A 19,891-nucleotide genomic window follows, 5' to 3' on the forward strand; every position below is an offset into this window, starting at 1 on the left:
TTTTAATCACTTGTCTGGCAGGGATTTGCAGAACCAGTTTGGCCGTGGTGCCTGTTTCCTAATATCTGTTTCCTCTTCTGGGGCCATGTCAAGGGTGGTTCTGATTAAAGCCTATGTGTAAACACTGCAGAGAAACCTACAGACAGCCTCTGATCTGGCCCAGAGCAGCAACACTGGGTGCTCTCCACACTCCTCCTTCTCTCCAGTCCCTGACTCACCTTTTCCAGGAACATTTCATGACAATGTTTGCAGCCATTTCATTTATATATGTATATAATATATCTGTATTTAAAAGCCTGCAGTTGTCACAAGGCAATGTATCCTAAAATCCAGGCGATGGCTAGGGCGCTCCCTGAGGGTCTGCCAGAGATGGGGGTTCTACAATGTACATTTTCCAGCTCTGAGCTCAGGTCTCCATGCACCCAATCACCAGGCTGGAGGGATGAAAGTTTGGACCCTCGGCTTCCCTGGGGATTGCTCATCCCTTGTCTCCTTTTCATGATGGGCCATATTCTGAGACACTTGCTCATGTTGAGTAGGACCTTGCTCTGAAAGGATCGTTGGGGCTCTTTGAGAAGTAAGGGACTACGCAATGTGAATAAGGGTATCACAATCTGACCCTCCCGTCCCTCTTCCTCCAGGTTTCCTGAGTGGGGCCAGAGCTGCTGGCTGAACTGAAAGAGAGCGAACATGCTAGTGAGTTTCCACATGGTGAGTTCCCCCAGTTCCATAAACTGAGATTAGCAGTTAGACTCCGGGAACAGGCTGTGCTTGCTACAGTGTCTTCTCAGGGATAAGCAATGGGGGCAGAGAATTTAATTCAAACTCTAAAGCCCCAAATGGCTACAAATTCTCAGAATCCATGTTTTTACCTCCGATGTGAATTTCCATTGGCTTTGCCCATCTAAAATGCCTATCGGAGAGGTGGTACCTTTTCATTTTGGGGCAGGAATTATAGTGATGCTTCTTTACATTCCCTCACTAATTGCTACTCCTATATTGCACTAGGGTTTTTGGATATTTCAGCTGGGTTTCCCACATGCCGCATTGTGATTACTATGAGGACATGGGAGATGGCAGAATGTGGGGTCAGTAAACAGCCGGTGCTTTTATTTTAGAGCAAATCTTTACTGCTGGGGGGGTGCAAAAACCATCTAAAATAGCCACGAGAAATTAAAGAGCAGGGCAGACCTCAAAACACAGGGCTGAGCTTGAGAATCTGGCAGCTCCAGCAGCTCAGCTCTGAGGGCTGCCAAGGCAGCTCCAAGAGGCAGGAACTGGACTGAGCAATTTGGCAATTCCTTTAGAATAGCTCAGCCTCATGTTTGGAGATTCAGCACAGGTTAGACCAGGGCATGTCATGTCACTCCTGAGACCCACTGAAGTACATTTCAGGACGGCACTTAGCATGTGCGGCATTTCCGATGGCCCAGACATGGCACTGAAACACATGGTGAGAAAAATATCTCCCCTCTACACTGGCTAAGTGCTGCAGTGCTTACCATGAACATCATCAACGTGTCAAGTATCGGGGGGTAGCCGTGTTAGTCTGTATCCACAAAAACAACAAAGAGTCAGGTGGCACCTTAAAGACTAACAGATTATTGCCCAAATAAATCTGTTAGTCTTTAAGGTGCCACCGGACTCCTTGTTGTATCATCAACGCAGGGACCCTATGGGGGAGCTAATACCCCAGACATTCTGTATAGGCTCAATGCCTGCAGTATTCCCCATAGCTGCATTTCAGATGGATCCTGCTAGGACCTCTGCAGTTGTTTGTATATCAGCATGTGTGGCACAGCCTATAGGAGAGGGATTTGCAGATATCCCCGGTTAATGAGACTGAAGTGAGAGCTCTGTTAATTGGCTATGAGATGGGTTATTGATACATTACCGTGATGCATGAAGCCATTATTGCAGAGTCCAACGCCCAGTGCGACAGCTTCCTCCCGAGTCTGACAGTCTCCCTAGAAACAGGAGGATAAATGTTACACCTCAGACTACTTCCTAATCTAAACAATTTCCCTGCCCTGTGCTTGCAGCTCTGAAATTAGTAGAGTGGTAGAGAACAATAGCAAACAATTAAAACAGGCCTCCCTTTGCCCAAATCCCATTCATTCCTATATATAGCACCCCTTCCCTCCCACAGGAATTGGGAGGACAAAAGACCAAGCCTCTGGAAAGCAGCTATTTTACCAGCACAGACGAATAATATTACCTCAGTGTGGAGACTTTTTTTCTTTATTACAGGCAATCACAATAAAGATTGAGTTCAGTACCCATTAACCACAGACAATACCACTCATTCTTAGAAGGAGAGAGAGATTTTTATCTATATCTAAACCGAGAGGGAAAACTCTCTATGCATAATCAGTTCAAGTGAACAACCAAAGTTTGCATTTAATTAAACTTCTATGGTACTCTGTTTTCTCATACAGCCAAATCTACAAAAAAGGACTCACTCAGTTAAATATCATTTGAAGCCCTCGAGCCAACATTTCAAAGTAGGGTGCAAGAGGTGCACCTGCAAATGTGCCTGTTACAAATCATTAAAAAGTAATTTGCATGCAGAAAATTGGTTATTTGCAATAAATGCCCAAATTCTGCATATGTAATAGTTTATTTGGCATGCACACGGGAAGATTTTTGCAGGTGTGCCTCTTGTACCCTCTCTTGCTTGCTGCCAGCCCCTGCAAGGTGCTGAGTATGGTTCACAGCTCCGAGTGACATCCCACTGAGTTCTGGGTGCTCAGCATCTCTCAGGATCAGACCCTATTGAGGTGCCTTTATTTCTAAAATAAAGGCCACAACTGCAGCCATTAGAGGTTGTTCTCAAGAGAAAAATACAAAGAAACAAAAAATAAAAAATGTATGAAGAATGACGAGGCTCCACCCTGCAGACCTTACCCATGCAGCCTTGGATTTAACACTCAAATTAAGCACACAGTTTGAGCACAGGTCCCGTACTCCCCAAGCCCACACCCTGAAGTTGGCTAAGAATGACTGACATGCTTAGGGTAGATTCCTATTACCCTGACTTGTTTGCATTTAGGTTCCCTCCCTTCTACTGCCTGATCCTCTGCATATGCTGCTCACTGTGAGATGGTGTGACTGCCACTATCTGACAGCAAGACAAAACCCATGAGATCTGCAAAATAAAAAGCAATGGCTGTATCCCTGCCAGGATACAGTGCGACTGCTCCAGGGGTTGCCTGAGTCTATTTCATAATCTCCCAAGGATACACAAGCAGTAGGTATTAATAAACCGTAAACTCAATTTTTGACTGTAAACTAATTTCAAGGCTTTACAAGTCTCTTCTCAGTTTCAACATCCTGCCATGTGACAATTCCCAGCTATCACTATGCCTTATTTTTTAGGCTAAATGGATAGTTCGCTCTGCATAGGGGCTGGGATTTAAAATCTAATTTAATTCTGTAATTGTGAATAAATTGAAGGGGAAATGCCTTCTGACACCATTCTTTAAATTAGCCTTTGGGATCTGGTTCTCTTCCAGGCAACTGCACATTAAAATCTCCAAGTGCGGGGATTCTAAAGCAAACTTGGCTACTCCTATGACATTAGCATGGCCTCAGATCACATCCCTTGAAAACCAGCACCTTTTAAATTTAGGAGGTAACTAAAAATAGAGCATTTCAGATCCTCGGTGCATATTTCCAAATAGTATTTGGCAATCCCTCCAACTGCAATAAGAGCAGTAATAAAAAAAACTGTAAAGAGAGACATCATTTAACATTCTACATATAATTTTAGATGTGTCTCTTGCAGAAACTGCACATGAAATCAACACACCACCCTGTTACTCTGGTTTTATGCCAGTGTAATCAATGGATTGCACTCAATGGAGCTACACCCTGGGAAACAATGAGCTAACATTGTGGTGAATAAGGCCCAATATCCCTTTATTATTATTTGTATTGCAGTAGCACCTAGGAGCCCCGTCATGGATCAGGATCCCACTGTGCTAGGCACTATACAAACACAGAGCAAAAAGACATTCCAAAGACTTTGCAATCTAAGTATGAATCAAGAGACGACAGATGGAGACAGATAGACAAACAGACAGACAGACAGGAGTACAAGGAGACACTATTGGCCAGCATGGTAGGCAGTGTTCTCAATACACTGGTGGCCAAACCGTGGCTAAGTTTTTTTTGTAGACATCACTGTAAAGGAGAGTTTTCAGGAGGGTTTTGAAGGAGGAGGATGAGATAGTTTTGGGGATGTTTACAGGGAGCTCCTCCCAAGCACAAGGGGCATCATGGGAGAGAGCACAAAGGCACCTGTTTGGAAATGTAACAAGGAGGTGATGGAGGGTGGCATCATGAGCCAATCGGAGGCAGTGTGTTGGAACAATTTTTATAGTGGGGGTGCTGAGAGCCATTGAACCAAACTGTAAACCCCCCTCCCCGCACCGCTAGTTCCAGCACCTATGATCAGAGGTAGGAGTCTACATCTCAATAGTGAGTAAAAGATGAAAGGTAGGGTGGGGATAGGCCATGGAGGGCTTTGAAAGTGAAGACAAGTAGATTATGTTTGATGCAATAGAGAAGGGGGAGCCAGTGGAGGGATTCGAAGAGGGGTGACATGGTCAAAGCAATGGGCTAGAAGAATGATCTTTGTAACAGCATTCTGCTTTACATTCTTCCTTTTACTTTCACACCTCCTTTCCTAGAATTACCACTTAATGTTTTCTGGGTGGAGTGTGGACCAACTATTGGTGGATTAGCCTCTGTCATCTCTGGGGCTCTGAATTCAAATTCTGACACAGGTCACAAGTGAATTGATTTTTGTCAGTACCAATATAGTCTCCAGCAGATGCTTGTATTCTTATAAAATCAAGGTGCAGTTCTGCACAGTTTTGCAGACTGATCAGGAATGCTCCCAGCTCTGCATATTCTTTTGTTATTTTCAGGGCACTTGCAGCTCACACTGAAGTCAAATTCAGGTCACTGGGAGCTGCAAGAGCTCCATTACAATTCAGACCCTTATCTAGGCTGGGAAGCCTTGGGAAGTAATGCTCCCACTTTAAGAGGGCACACACTTCAGTTCCAGGGTGCCCAGATCCTCAAATTACTTGCTGCCAGCTCAGTTGCCGCTGCAGATGTGGTCTTCTGATGTCCTGAGCTGACTTAGCAGCACCTCCTCAGTAACCTTAGGGAAATTCTGTGCCTAGAAGATGCTTATTTCCCTCTGTTACATGTACAAGCAGATAGTATGTTGCTTATGGAAGCTGAATTATAGAGGAAGGCTTTGGATAAGACAGAGGAAAGGATGGTATGGAGGAGAGAATGGAGGAATTAACAGGAAGGGATGGTTTGTCCACTACAATGATGCCTAAGAAAATCTTTGCTTCAGCTAGTGCAAGTCAGCGTCATTCCAAAGAAGTCAATATAGCTATGCCAGTTTACACTAGCTGAGAATCATGCCCACACTGAAGAAGGAAATGCCCAGAGATGCACACAAACACACCTCCATGATGAAAGTTCTACCAGTGAGCAAAAGGAGCTGTCCTTTAGCATCCCAGCAGCACTTTCTTTGGGATGCTCTCGTCGGTGCTCTGTCTCGGGATTGTGATGATTATTTACATTACAGTAGAACCCACAATGTGCTAGGTGCTGTCTGCACACATAAGGAGACAGTCCCTGCCCTGCTTACAATCTAAGAAGAAAAGCAACATACAAAGGAGGGAGGATAGGTCTAGAATCTACAATTACAAGGCTCAGCCTGTGGCCCCTGTTACAGCCTCTTCGCACGCCTTTGGTGAGGCAAAGGGGATGTAAAACCAACCATCTGAACATCCTCCTCAGATGGGAGAATCCCTATGTGGCACAGGGTCACCATAGCTAGCCTACACCACCTATTTTGTAGCCCTCCCCCACTCCCAAGTTAAGGGGAATGACCAAGAGAAAAGGACATGGCCCTTGCATTATGGTGATCTCTTGCTGTTAGAATGGCCTCCTGGGGGCTGTTTCAGCTGGAGAGACTTAGAGCAGTCCTGAAGCTGGAGCCTAAACTGGCCCTTGGCTTGGCCCAGGATTGGGGATTATAAAGATGGGTGAGAGCCTCATTCACCCTTCCTTAACTGCCACTCAATACCAAGCTATTGTTAGTTGGGTAATTTCTTGCATCAAGATAGAACCAGATCTTGAGCAGGGATTTGAAGGAGGAGAAGGAAGTGGCCTTTACAGATCAGTTCAGGGAAGTGGCCTTTACAGACCAGTTCATAGTGGTACAGAAGAAAGCACAAGAATGATTGTTGGAGCCTTTTCCTCACAGCTACAGCTATTAAGCTTCCATCAACTACTACAGCCCTCATACTTATGGGAAGGGCCCGTATTCCTCTTTTTTCAGCCAGCTGTCAGTGGGAGGTAGATGAGGTTGGAACATGAAGGGGATAGGATCCAGCCATTCACCTGCATGAATGCTTAGTGGATTATCTATAAATTTCCACGCAATCACAGATGCTGGAGCAGGTATTTCTCCTTTCAGGCTATGACCACTGAAGCCCTCTCCCGACAATGGTCAGAGGGTCACCGGAGAAATACCCAACACAGGCTTTCTTACAAGTCTTCATTTTCCAGGGCTTAACCCCATGCCATGGGATGAGACATAAATACCCCCATCTTCCATCGGCCATGTTTTTCCCTCCAATGCCATGGCTAATACTGTGTTCTAGTGTTGAATACAGAACACACCTTAGACACAGAATGGGAGATGACTGAGACCAAATCCAGCCATTGTGAGCACGAAATAACTAACAGAAAAGTCAAGCAAGCTCTGTATTAAATCTCCAGGCTTTTGGAAATCCCGCAGCGTCCCTCTCTCACACAAAGACTCTCTGGTATTGAATATGCATTACTAGTATTCCAAGTTGCACAATTTAATAGGCCTGATAGTGAAAGGTGCTGAGTACCTACTAGTGCTCAGCATCTCTGATAATCAGGCAATTAGTGTCTATGTGGGCCCAGATTCTGAGAGCATGTGATACACAAAGGATTGTTGCATGTATCAAATTTAAATGGCAACAGGTTAAATGTATACATAGTTAAGTGTCGCTCAAGACTAAATTCAGCTTGACTGTTGACAGATGCAAGAAAATATAATATTCTCCAAGTAGGAGGCAGGGTTTAGGATCTCAAATGATGGCTAAAATATCATTTCTTTTATAGGAAAAAAGCTCTTACTCCTTTGTGTTGCTGAATCTTTTGAATATTTGTGAGGGCCAAGGAAATGAAAAACAGCCTCTTCTATTAGTGAAAGATCCCCCTGACTTTTCCAGTCCAAATGACAAACAGAAGGCAGATTCCATCCTTCAAGTACTATGTTGAGTCATTGAATCTAAAGGAAACAATGGTCTTCACTATTTTTGTACATTTCTAAATCAAACCATGATTTTCTACTTAAAATCCTGACTATAGAGGGTTTGTCAGAACCAGAAAGTGCATTTTTTCCAAGATCCCTTTTCTGTGATGTGTTTAATTATGAAATCACATTAGACACCACAACCAAGATTTTCAAAAATGGGTGCCTAAAGTTAAATTCCTAAGGCCATATTTGGGTGACTAAAAGATGAACTGATTTTCCAAAGGGCTGAGCACCCAGCGGCTCCCATTGAAATCAGCTGTTTAATATTTAGGTAGAAGATCCAAAGAGTGACCAGTTGTAAGATAACAGTTCAATCTGGGGGTGAGGATTCCAAGCAAGTGCATAGGAAGGCTGCTCTTTGTAGGTCTATCTGACTGGAAATCTGATTGTTGTTATCGTAAATGCAGGGCACTTACAGTGTAGCTATAGTCAGAAAAGTGGCCACATAAAAGTGGCATCATCCCCATATTCAACATGCTGCATATGCTCCCCTCAATGCCTGGCAGTTGCATCTGCTTTACTGATACAAACACCTTTCCATTCCTGTAGAGCCATCACAGCTATGGAAGAGCAATTGGGAGTCTATTCTGTTTAATGCACGTCAACAAGGCCACCAGCTAAATTCTAATTACACAATCTTTATTACTGCTCTTATAGAAAAGTCCTAATAGAATTCTACAGAAGTGCATTAGGGTTCTAGAGAAATTACTCAAATACCTGAAGAATTTAATAGAAAATAATCATCTTTCTATATGTTTCTGTACCATCCTATAGGTTTCCATAGCATGGAAGCAATTTTCTATTAAATTCTATGGGATAGTTAAAAAAAAAAAAAAACTATAGAAAAGTAAAAATTTACCACTAAGTTCCATAGGACCTATTCATAAAGGAAGGAATGACATAAGTAGCAGGAAGAATCCGGCTGGATTTTTATATCCATGGAAGAATTTGTAGTGCCACCAGTTAGAAAAAAAATCATATTTTTGATTTTTAATTTAGCAAATTTGGGACTCAATCCAACTCCCATTAGAATCAAAGGAATGTCCCCAATGACATGAATGGGAATTGGGCCAAGGCCAAGATGCAGAAGTTAAATGTTGACAATGTTCCTATTAACTAAATGAATACCCCAGACATTTTTCTCATGTCACACACACACATCAATTTAGCCTCTATACACAGATGATTCAAGCCTAATGCATGAAGTGTAAAGGAAAATTCAGTGAACAGCAAACCTGCAGGCTGGATTAACCGAATAGAATGAGGAAAAGGAGGGGAAAAAATGAGTTGACTTTCTCCAGACCTAAGACTGATCTTTTATTTTGACCTCTGAGTCATCCTCTTGCCTACAGAACTGTGATTAACTACAATCATGGCCACATTAGATTGATTAAATTGCTCCCCTTTGGCCAGAGCAGCTTCTTTTCCCCCCATTCTCCATGGACCCTGTTAAGCCACATGGAACAGATTCAACAACCTGAGCTCTAATCTGTCTGCTTTCCTTCTGCCTTTGCTAGGCAGGAATAGGTAGCCCCCCTTCAGCTGTTTCATTTGATAAATGGGGTCCCACAGTGTGTCTTCAATCACGTTTGTTTCCTTAATGTAAAAAGATGTCAAATGCAATTGGAGAGAACCTTTCCGAAGAAGAACATTCCAGGCCCGATGCTTACTACACAAAGGCCCTTTTACGTCACTTTGGCAATATAATAATACCTAGCTCTTATCTAGTGCTTTTCATCAATGAGAACTTAAAATAAAGGGGTCTTTATGTAAGGGAGAGTCAGGTTCTAGCGCTGTCAATTAATCACAGTTAACTCACGCGATTAACTGACAAAAATTAATCGCGATTAAAAAAATTAATCATGATTAATCGCAGTTTTAATGACCCTGTTAAACAATAGAATACCAATTGAAATGTATTAAATATTTTGGATGTTTTTGTACATTTTCATACACATTGTGTTCTGTGTTGTAACTGAAATCAAAGTGTATATTATTTTTGATTATAAATATTTGACTGTTAAAATGATAAACAAAAGAAATAGTATATTTCAATTCACCTCATACAAGTACTGTAGTGCAATCTCTTTGTCGTGAAAGTGCAATTTACAAATGTAGATTTTTCTTTGTTACATAACTGCACTCAAAAACAATACAATGTAAAACTTCAGCGCTTACAAGTCCACTCAGTCCTACTTCTTGTTCAGCCAATCACTATGACAAACAAGTTTGTTTACACTTACAGGAGATAGTGCTGCCCTCTTCTTATTTACAATGTCACCAGGAAGTGAGAACAGGCATTTGCGACTCAGAAGCTGTCAATGATAGCATGACAGCAATATATGTAAGTACTATTTATCTACATTTTCCTACCTGTGCAATCAGCCAATCCACTAGTTTACTGGCAGGGATGACTGATTTGTAGGTCTTCAAGTGGTAGTCTCGATCTCTTAGGTCAAAGAAAATAAGAAACATCAGTATAAAAATGTACACATTTCAATTAGGCTGGATAAATGAGTAAATTATTACAATCTGTATTTTCTGCAGGAAAAGGAATTATGGATGGGAAAGACCTACGAGGTCAACTAGACCGTCCCTGTTTTGTGTAGCATCGTAACTAAATTAAATAAAATTTAAAAAAAGTAGAAGCTACTCTGCTCTTCTAGAAGAAAGGACTGAGATTTAAACTAGGGAAGATCTCACAGCCTGGATGAGAAACATATTCCAGATCAACAACATGTCCAGCTTCAGATCCACATTTTTCTGAAACTTGGCATTTAAATTTTATTTCCCACCATATCCAGGGAGAAGAGGTCAAATACAGTGTTTTTTATAATTGCCAGTACTTAGGACTTCTAATATCGACCAGCACCTCTACACTCCTGCTCTCATCTAGAGCAGCACCATTCCTGAGACAAAGAAAAGATACATTTATAACTCACTGCTCCTTAGAGGTTTTGTCCATTCCAGTTCCAAGATCATGGAAATAATTGATGCTTTGGGTCTTTATGGAAATAAATTTGTCTCAAGTCTCTAAAGCAAGGGGGATTAGGTGGCTCAGGACATTGGGATATAATGGCTTTTACCTTTAGGTCACTGGATCGAATACATCCCAGGGCAGTAGTGAATGAAAGCTGTTTCCATTTTATGGCTGTTCACTGGCCTGGGTGAAATGAGTTTGGTGAACTTGATCCAATTCCTAGTCCCACATTGCAAAAGCCATTACTGCAATTAATTTGCATTAATTGGCTTGCTCTTGTTGGCAGTCTCAGCAGAGAGGCCAACTGCTGAATGGGCCATGGAGGATGAATTCCCCTCTCAACCCAGAGGTGGTCCTTCCAATTCAGGTTTGAGGTCCATTGGCACAGTTTTGTGGGAGAAAATTTCACAGCTACTTCCAGGATGTACCTGTTCTATAGCTCAAGAGAAGATTTTACTCTCTGGTGCTATCAACTCAGCCCCTTTCATTAGCACCAAACTATACAAAAGATTTTTTAAGACAAAGAAGAAAAATCTAAAATTAAAATTCACCCTACCCACATTTTTCCTTTACTGGTCACCTACAGATGCAACTGTGCTGTGTCTGGCTGTTTTAAATAACTCCAACCTGCATGTTTGCATAACCCAGAAAGTAAGAAATTAGAAGGGGAAGTAGCACTTCCAGAACTTGAAAAAACAGCATGACATTTTCAGAAATGTGTGTCCTCAGAACAAAAGCTTTCCCCATAGTGTTTACACACATTTTTTGGCAGCTTCCAGTAATGCACTAAGTCCAGCCCAAGCTGTGGGAGTTATGTGGGCACCTTCCCCCTCTCGCACACTTATCATGAGCAAATGTGCTTTGGAAATGTCAGAATAAGAAAGCAGAGCATGAAAATATTGTGCTCTAATGAATAGGGGTTTCCAGATTGTGAGAGGTGGCTCCTCGCATTTTAATGTTGGACAGCAGCGTACAGGGAGAGCTTTGACACTGGGATGAAAGGGCTAACATTTCATTAGCTTTGGGCTCTTGGTTCAAGGCCCAGTTGCTCACTGCTGCCAGTTAAATGCTTCTCAGGAAGGATGTCTGGACCTTAACTCACTGACACATCAGCTGCAGGTGATGCCACTACATGAGTGGCCACAATATGGAAACATATCTGTGTGAACGCCTGAATCGCAGCCAGTCGCCCTGCCTCAGACAAATTAAAGTAGCATGATACCTACTGCCCCCATAACACAGGGAAGTGTTGTCTACCACTCACACACTAGTGCCAGGGGAATAAACAAATACTCCTGCTATGACCCTTACCGTCATTAGCTGGTCAATCATCTATTGCCGGTCTTCCACAAATCTAACAATTTTCTCTTTAGACACCCTCCTCACATACTTTGCTGTTGAGGCAACGCCCTCCAAAGTAAGACATGCTCTGCTGCCAGTGGGGCACCATTATATTTTGCCCCAAAGCTTTGTAAAACCATCGGTGGGTGGGAACAAACTGCAAAGGCAGATGCTGTGTCGAGGCCACTGTGTTTTCAGTAAAGGGAACGGATTAGGGTTGTGACAGAGGCAATATCCACAGAGTCATAAAATCAGGGACTTCTTGTTTCCCACCCAATACTTCTTGGCATTTACACCCAGATAAGCATGCTCTGAAAAGTGAGCTTCCTCAACCAGGAGCTTATGACAGCAGGAACAGTAGGATCAGAAGATGCCAGACAGAGCAGTGATCGAAAGGCAAAACAGGTGGGTATTGGGGCAACGAACAGCTGAATGGTGCCAGGCTGCTGCCTGCTGGGACAGGCTGAGACTTGTCATTAAGTAGGAGGATCAGAGATTCAGGAGTGGAAGACATCAGTCCACCCTGGGCAGATGGTAAGAAGAGTTTGTTTGAAGGGCGGTTGACTTCAAAGAAGAGTCTGAGAGTGTTGAAGGTGTAAGTCTATCCATGAGGAGCCCAAAGTTTTCAGTGGCTGTAATTTTTCACAGTACCAGGTCATACTCCATTTAATTCCATCCCATCATAAACTTGGATTAATCTTGAAATAAAAGGATGGCTAGAGAATCTCCTGGTAGCAAAAATGGTGCATTGTTAAAATGCCACAAGATGGACCCGTGGTGGGTCATTCCTTGCCGATCATTATCTCATGAGACTGCTGCATCCAGCACAATCCATCTGATGTTGTAGGGACCCTGAGGTCAGGGACATTTTTTCTTGGCTCACATTACTATTAGCTTTTTCCGCTTTACATATGAATTTCTTAATGGATGAGGCACACACACAAACACACACACACACATTGCCACTTTGCCTACTCACTGCTGCATCACCCTCCAGGGTAATTGCCTTTTCAGTTAGGCAGAATTATGATTAAGTGTGTCCATTCTGCAGATAGAGCATTGTCATGCCAAAAGTATCTTTCGCCGTGGAACATCTCCTGAGCAACTCAGGGACAGGAGGTCAACTCTGATCAAATTGGGACTCCAACCATACCCTATATTTGTTTTTCGCAGGGGTTATTCTTGGTCATCAAAATTGTAAGAACCTTAAAACAGAAAGTTCCTCTGAGTGAAAATGTCCCATTCTCAACCATGGGCAGCGGAACAGGACATCCAAACAGGACATTCATTCCGAACCTCAAATAGGCTCATGACACAGGCTTCAGTAATTGTGGATCTGGATGTTCCATTAAGGCATTAAGGTTTAAAAATCCCATGTCTTGGAAGCAGGTTAACTAGTGCACCTCGATTAGTTCTATGCCTTGGGCTGATATTTGTTACACAAGGTCAAATTCTAAAGCCCCTATCCAGGCTATCCTCCTGCCAAAGTCAGGCAGAATTTTTTGCCAAGGTCAGGATTTATCCCTTCCTGGTTTTTTATGAGACCTTTCCTTCAGCCTCTGAGTAAGTTTACATAACTTAACAAAACAAACAATACTGCCTGCAATAAGCAACAGCAACAGATGCACCTCCATGATCTCTCCTGATTCAGCCATCACTTATTAATATGCCCACTCTAACCCCAAACTCAGAAATATACCTGGGGTAAATAAATGCTCTAAAGCTAAGGGTTGTGATGAATGGGTAGAGAGAGCAGACTCCAGAATGGCCCTGAGACCAGCCCTCCTGAATTCAGTTCTACGGTCCTTCAGCAGAAGCACCTCTGCTAATCCCAGCTGTGGAGATGGGATGGTAGCAAAGGAGCCCGGATAAACTGAGCAAACTGTTTCATTCCAGGTTATAGGGAGAAAGAGAGAAGATTTCAAATGGCAGCATGTTATCCCCTTAAGAAAGACAGACACAACAGACAAGCAGAACTTACTTTATCACCGGAGTGTAAAGACTATGCAGTCGGCAATAGAGCCTCACACCCTAAGGAACAAAACAAATGTGGCTTTATAATTATGCACCAGATCCAGTGTTTTTTAAAAACCATATTGAATAGCTATAGCAGCTCTGGAACTACAGTAGTATGGCCCTGGACAACATCTTCTCATCAGGAGTTAGACTGATCAAATGTTTCTAGAAACTCTTCTCCTTCTCCTCTCTTTCCCCTTCCACTTCCAACAATCTCTCTTCCATCCGTGGCACTGAGGTTTCACTTCTGCACTCTACCGCTAACGTCCTCCTTTCCAGCACCCACCCCCATTCCAGCCCATGCAAACTGCAGCTGCTAAGATCACTCTGATTGAATCACACCCGTTTGAGTCCCCCTTCACTGGCTCCCCTAGTGGCTCCCCATTTTACCAAGTATGAGCTTCTTGTCTTCACCTCCAAGTACCTTCTCACCTCTCTCCCGGCTTTTCCACACTTGTCTCTTACTGTGTCACTCCACCTCCTTTGCTCTGCCAGCAATGGCAGCCTTGTACATCAGCTTCTCACACAAATAGCTCAGCTTATTCTATTCTGCTGCTTACCCATGGAATTACCCCTCTTCTCCTCCTGATCTTTCCTCAAGAACCACCTCTGAAGTGATGGCCATAAGAAATCAGCCAATTAATAACAGATTGAGGGGCAGATGGGGATCACACTGGAATTCACCTTACATATATGTAAGTATCATTAAAAAAAACCTAAATATCTACACACCATTGCTACATCACCTCTCTTCTTAAACTGGAAGGAGTCTTCGGCTAGTATAAATTAGCCTATTGTGTTTTTTCAGAATTCACACCCTCATCCTGACTGGGGGCTTTGGGTACAACCACGATGTACGTAAATAATAATAATAATTTATCACTAGGCCTGGCTTTCTCTCCTAATCAACAGAATAATCCAAAATGGCATGAAAAGTGGGCAAGATGGGGAACGAGAGGGAGAATGTCTCCTACACTACCATGGTGGCAGAATGATAGAAATTAGTGGTTTTACTAGCTTTGGACAATGTGCTATGGTGCTGGTTATGGCCAAACAGATGGAAAAAATACACTTTTTATAACTATTAATCAGAGTTATTATTAGGCTCCAACCTACAAGGGAGATCAAGTACCTTGGACATGATATCTTCCAATTCGCTTCTTGGTTTATACGTTCCATCATCATACCGAAACCTGTACATCACCTGCTCATTCTTAAAGTGATGCTTATCTGAAACTGAAACCACCAGAGCAGTAATTAATAATCAGTCTATGCCTCCTCCCATGCCATGCATTATGACAGCACAGTATTTCTGCACGCAAAGAATCTACCATTTTCTACAGTCCCTCTAATGACGAAGGCTCACATGGTCAGGTTTGCACACACACAATTAACAGTCCTACTGTTGTGCATACCTTGCACAGATACATTTCTGAATGTCTGGCCCCAAAGGGATGGTTCTCCAAAATGTTGCAATTTCAGTCAAGTGAAATACCCTGCAAAATGCTGTTCTCTTCCATCAAACCTGTTTCAGTTGTTTACAGCTTTGGAACCAGCTCCATTGAAGTCAATGGGAGTCTTTCCACTTACTTCAATCAGCTTTGAATCAGGGCCTTGCAGATTCTGTAACCCTACAACAGTCATTTTAACATGAATGAAATGATTTTTGCAGCTGCCCAAGGCTCTGACATAGGGATCTGTTGCAATTCCTAAAGGAGAGAGCATACTGGTGAGATGAAATACAGATGTTGGACGGATTCTTCCACCAGAGCACTGGTTTTTAATAAGGTGTTAATGGGCTCACTGATGTAATTAAATGGTGCTCTCCAGACACTACTTTGCTAAAATGGCCATTCTGCAATGGTGCAGCTGAGATCTTATTGGTCCATGCTGTATTATAATGGTGACTTGAGGTGAGCATAGGAAGCAGAATATGATTCATTGGGGATAGGGACACGTCCCAAATGGAAAGATGAGTCCAAAACTGAAAGCAAATACAGAGGAAGGAGAAGGGCAAGGGAACAGAGCAACCAAAGCAGCAGGTAGAGATGAAGGAGAGGAGTGAGCAGTTCCAGTCATCCTTGTTATCTCGAATGAGTCATATGATCGACCAAAACTAGCTGGTAGCCCCAGGGCTTTTTCTGAAGCCCTATATTCTGGGCTGGGAACCGTACTTGATGAATTGACTTAAAATGTGGTTTAAAACTATTTGAGACTAGCTTGATTTAGATGCAGTTTGGCCAACCTACGAGAATGGGGATTCACTGGCTGGCCAAAGCTGTTTAAACTGAGTTAGTCTGAGCCAGTTTAGTCCCGGATTTTTGTCTGAGCTGCATAGTGGACGGGCCCCACCCTTAGAAGACAAAGATTGTTCTTTTGTGGATATTTGGGGATGGGGAAGAACTACCTATAATCTACCTCCTGTTCTGCGGGTGTCGATAATGCTGCTTGCTCTCTTTGGCGGGGCGTTAAAGATTGTATAAAATTTCAAAGGGTGACGCTGGTTCCATGTTGCAGAATCCAGTCACCGTTTTGACATAGGAACACAGGACAGAGGATTGGAAGAGACTTATAGGCTCATCAAGTCCAGTCTTCTGGTACTGAAGGCAACCCCATCATATAATCATGTTCATAAGCTTCTCAAGTCCTTTCATATATGGGGAATTTTTGATGTCCTCTGTGATGGCTGCGGACTCTTCCCTCATTGAGAGTCTGCATGCTCTGGGTCTGATACTTCTGAATCTGACTGAGAATGGGTCCTGCGGGGAGATCTCTTTGATCCTTTGTGCCCGGCACAGGTTAGGACAAAGTTCTGATGAAACTCCTTTAGGTCGCTGCTATGTGTACCAGGCTGTCACTTACACATCAGCAGCCTCAGATAAAGGAGCCAGGATTAAAGGAGATGAGGAGGAAGCAAAGTGATAAAATGCACAAAGCTCAGCACTCCTGCAAGTCTGTGATCTGCTATGGGTCCGTTCTGCCTTGCACAGAGTCCTGCTCCCAGAGGAGGTCAGGCAGGCTAGGAGAATCAGCAGTTTTCTCCCAACAGTCACATTATACCAAGGAAAAACAAAAGATAAGACACGTTGCCTAATGTGGGGCTACGTTGCAGTGTTCAAGATAAGGAGATGAATATTGTGACTCTTTTCATGTCAGTAAAACTCAAAACCTAATTACAAGGGAAGTTTCCTCAGCTAAAAATAGGGTTGAAGGTGCCTTCTAAAGTATACCAATTGTCACCAGGAGACAGTGACAATAGGAGCTCTAGATACAGGCAATATTTTAAACAGTCATAGGGATCTGCTCTTTGTCAGGGGCCTCTGGAGGAGTGTAAAAATATTTAACTATTTTAATTTCTCTGTGCTGGAAGATTTTGTTGGGACAGTTGCTAAATCATATCTAAGAACCTCAGACCAATGCCAGGGTGGTCAGCTATAGTAGCTTGAATAGCTGTAATAAAATATCAATACTGGATCATGCATCCTCAGAAGAGTTTCTTGTGCTGTGCAAGCGATCGAGTGTGTGTGTAGAGTATGGGTATGCATGCAAAGGGATATCTGTGTGCATATGCACATGGGGTCATAGTTTCAAGGACTCAGAACCCACAATTAGGGCTCCGTTTCTATTTAGGCACGTAAATAAGACATCAGTGTCACAATGGGAGCTCCGGGGTACTGAGCACTTTTGAAAATCTGGTCATTTATTTTGTTGCCTAAATGGGAGTTGAGCATTTTTGAAAGAGGGGCTCATAGTGAGTGCAAACGAATGAAGGTGTCTGCACATGGGCGGTGGAAGTGCGTGTGCATGGGGAAATCTCGTGCTGCTGGTATTAGCACACAGCAAAGAAAGGTTTCCCTGTGTTTTGATTAAGAGAAGACAACAGACATCATTTCTTAACACTGTTATAATCACCAGGAAGAAGCCCTAGTGGAGCTGTAATGCCAACAGATTAGTGCTAAAGCAATACTAGTCTCATTAAATAGCTCCCCTATTTAAACTGGATTAGAGATTGCACGGAAATTTAGGACCTTAAGGAATAAAATCCTTATTCCCTTGAGGAGCATTTTCCAGCCACATACACCTAATGGCTAGAAATGGGGCACCTGCTGTTTAAATTGTACATGACTGAGTTATTCTGCTTTCTGAAATGGAAAAAGAATGGGAAAGAACAGGAGAAATGTGGGTTTTGAAGGGCACAAAAAGCAGGAGAAAAATCATGCTTTACTAGAAATACAGGGAGTGGGTCAGATTTTCAAACAAGTCAGGGGTGCAAACGCTCACACAACTGCTCATACAAAGAGGCCTCGGAACCTTAAACCTCTGCCCTATGATTTCATGTAGAAGGAACATTTCCTGGGCTTCATCAACAAAGTCACATGACACTTTTAAAAAGATATGCTCTTGAAAAGTGAGCTGGAAAGGACAAATACTCCCCCACTCCTATTACTACCTCACTCTCTGGCTAGGAATCTCACGGCATAAGGAGAATACTGTGTGTCTATGAGAAAACACTCCTAACTTCTGCAGCTCCTGAGACTGAGCCTCATTTTTCAAGGGAAATTGTCCAATGTCTCTACACTCAGTCAGCCACAGACCCCACCCTGTTACTCAAGTCTCTGGTCTTTTCCTGAGTTGCACAACTTGGCCCTCCTCTCTCGCTTTCCATAGCAGACTTCGAGAACGGACTTGTTACTCAAGGCTGGATTTTTAAAAATACTAAGTGCAAATGAACACACAATTTTTAGGTGTGTGTGTGTGCGTGTGCGTGTGTGTGTGCGCGCGCAACTACTGAGATGGTACATGCAAGTCAAGTAATTACAGGCATAAATGGCCGACTAGATGTGTTTGTTTATCCAAAATCTGAAAATCTGGCCCTCAGAGTGCACTTACTCAAAGGAACACAAGTGCTTGGATTGTCATAGATGAGGGCACTGCACCTGGAATACTGTCCTTCTACTCCTTTGCTCAGTAAAACAGCTAAGAGGCATGGAGAAAGGATCCACTTACTCTGTAATGCATTTGTCTCAAACTGAAGGGTCACTTTTCCTCCATATGCCACTTAGGGTTGTTACCCAATCCCAGATTCAGAGACGGCCTTGATTTTCACAAGACTGTCACACAGCCTGTCATTGGAGAGATGCAGCCTTGCCTTAGGATGGATGCTGAGTCATTATGTTATGACACAACTACCACAAAGGTGGCCCCCCTCACGTGTATAACTCCCATTAATACTAGTAGGAGTTAAATGCCCTCTCACAGTGGGACAATGAGGATTTGATGCAAACATTGAGAGAAGCTGCTTGAATGTCATGTGAACAACTGCAAGTACCTTTACACCAATGTCTCCAGTGTCTTACTAAGATCTGGCACCTTGCTATGACACAGAGCACTCACCATGATGAATGATGCCATTTTCCAACAGGGCTTGTCCCAGGTTGACCCCTTCCTCCGGCTTGCTTATCTCCCCAATCTCCATGAGCCAGGATACAAACTCACTGCAAGGGGAAGTAGAATAGCAAAAGCAATTAGCTCTCTCTCCCTAAGGGCAAGCAAACATGTCTCTGCCAGGCATTAACCAACCACTGGTACTCTCTTCTTGAAGCACTGCATTAACATCTACACGACATTTCGGCTACAGTACACAGAAGGGAATGACGGCGCCTCTTCTAGACAGCTGGATTGCCTACATTTCTGTGGGAAATGCTCTGCATTTCCTGTGGGAAACATTTCCCTTAATTCTCCATAACTAGCAGACTTGGAGGGAAAGAAGATCCAATTGGTTCAAAAAGGGCTACAACAGGGACTTATTTTAATGAGCGCTCCAGACTCCCAAATGAGAGCAGGAAAGGAAAGTATATTGATGCCCTTAAAAAACAATAAATCACAGACAGGAAAATTATATTTTTACCCTGGTATCCATCAAAGCAACGTCCATGGCTTGAATTGAAAGAGATATTCATCTTACTTCACTGGGTCTGATTCGCCTCCCTCACTGGTTTTGCACTGGTGTAACTCCATTACCTTTAATACAGTTACATCGTTACTAATGAGAGTAGACTCAGACTGAGTTCAAGTCCTGTTGATAGGCTAATTTAAGGTCACTGCATTAAAGCTGGGGCCTGTCTTATAATTAAATGATTATCAATCTCTCCTACCCTACTAAAAGT

General features: G+C 43.0%; 1 protein-coding gene across 4 annotated transcripts in view; it reads right to left on the reverse strand.

Moving 5' to 3' along the window:
* Positions 1-19,891, reverse strand: part of PREX1 (phosphatidylinositol-3,4,5-trisphosphate dependent Rac exchange factor 1) — a 221,261-nt gene that overhangs the window by 56,904 nt on the left and 144,466 nt on the right. For all 4 annotated transcript variants that reach the window (XR_006177052.2, XM_008172115.4, XM_008172114.4 and 1 more), the window contains exons 11-15: positions 19,119-19,219; positions 14,857-14,960; positions 13,690-13,739; positions 9,761-9,836; positions 1,895-1,967 (exon numbers count right to left, since the gene is read on the reverse strand). Coding sequence is in view for 3 of the 4 variants with exons in the window: in XM_008172115.4 (XP_008170337.2) it covers positions 1,895-1,967; positions 9,761-9,836; positions 13,690-13,739; positions 14,857-14,960; positions 19,119-19,219 (404 nt within the window). In the remaining variant the exon portion in view is untranslated. The remainder of the gene's footprint in view (positions 1-1,894; positions 1,968-9,760; positions 9,837-13,689; positions 13,740-14,856; positions 14,961-19,118; positions 19,220-19,891) is intronic.

This window comes from Chrysemys picta, chromosome 13 (assembly GCF_011386835.1).
Source record: "Chrysemys picta bellii isolate R12L10 chromosome 13, ASM1138683v2, whole genome shotgun sequence".
Taxonomy (NCBI): Eukaryota; Metazoa; Chordata; order Testudines; family Emydidae; genus Chrysemys; species Chrysemys picta.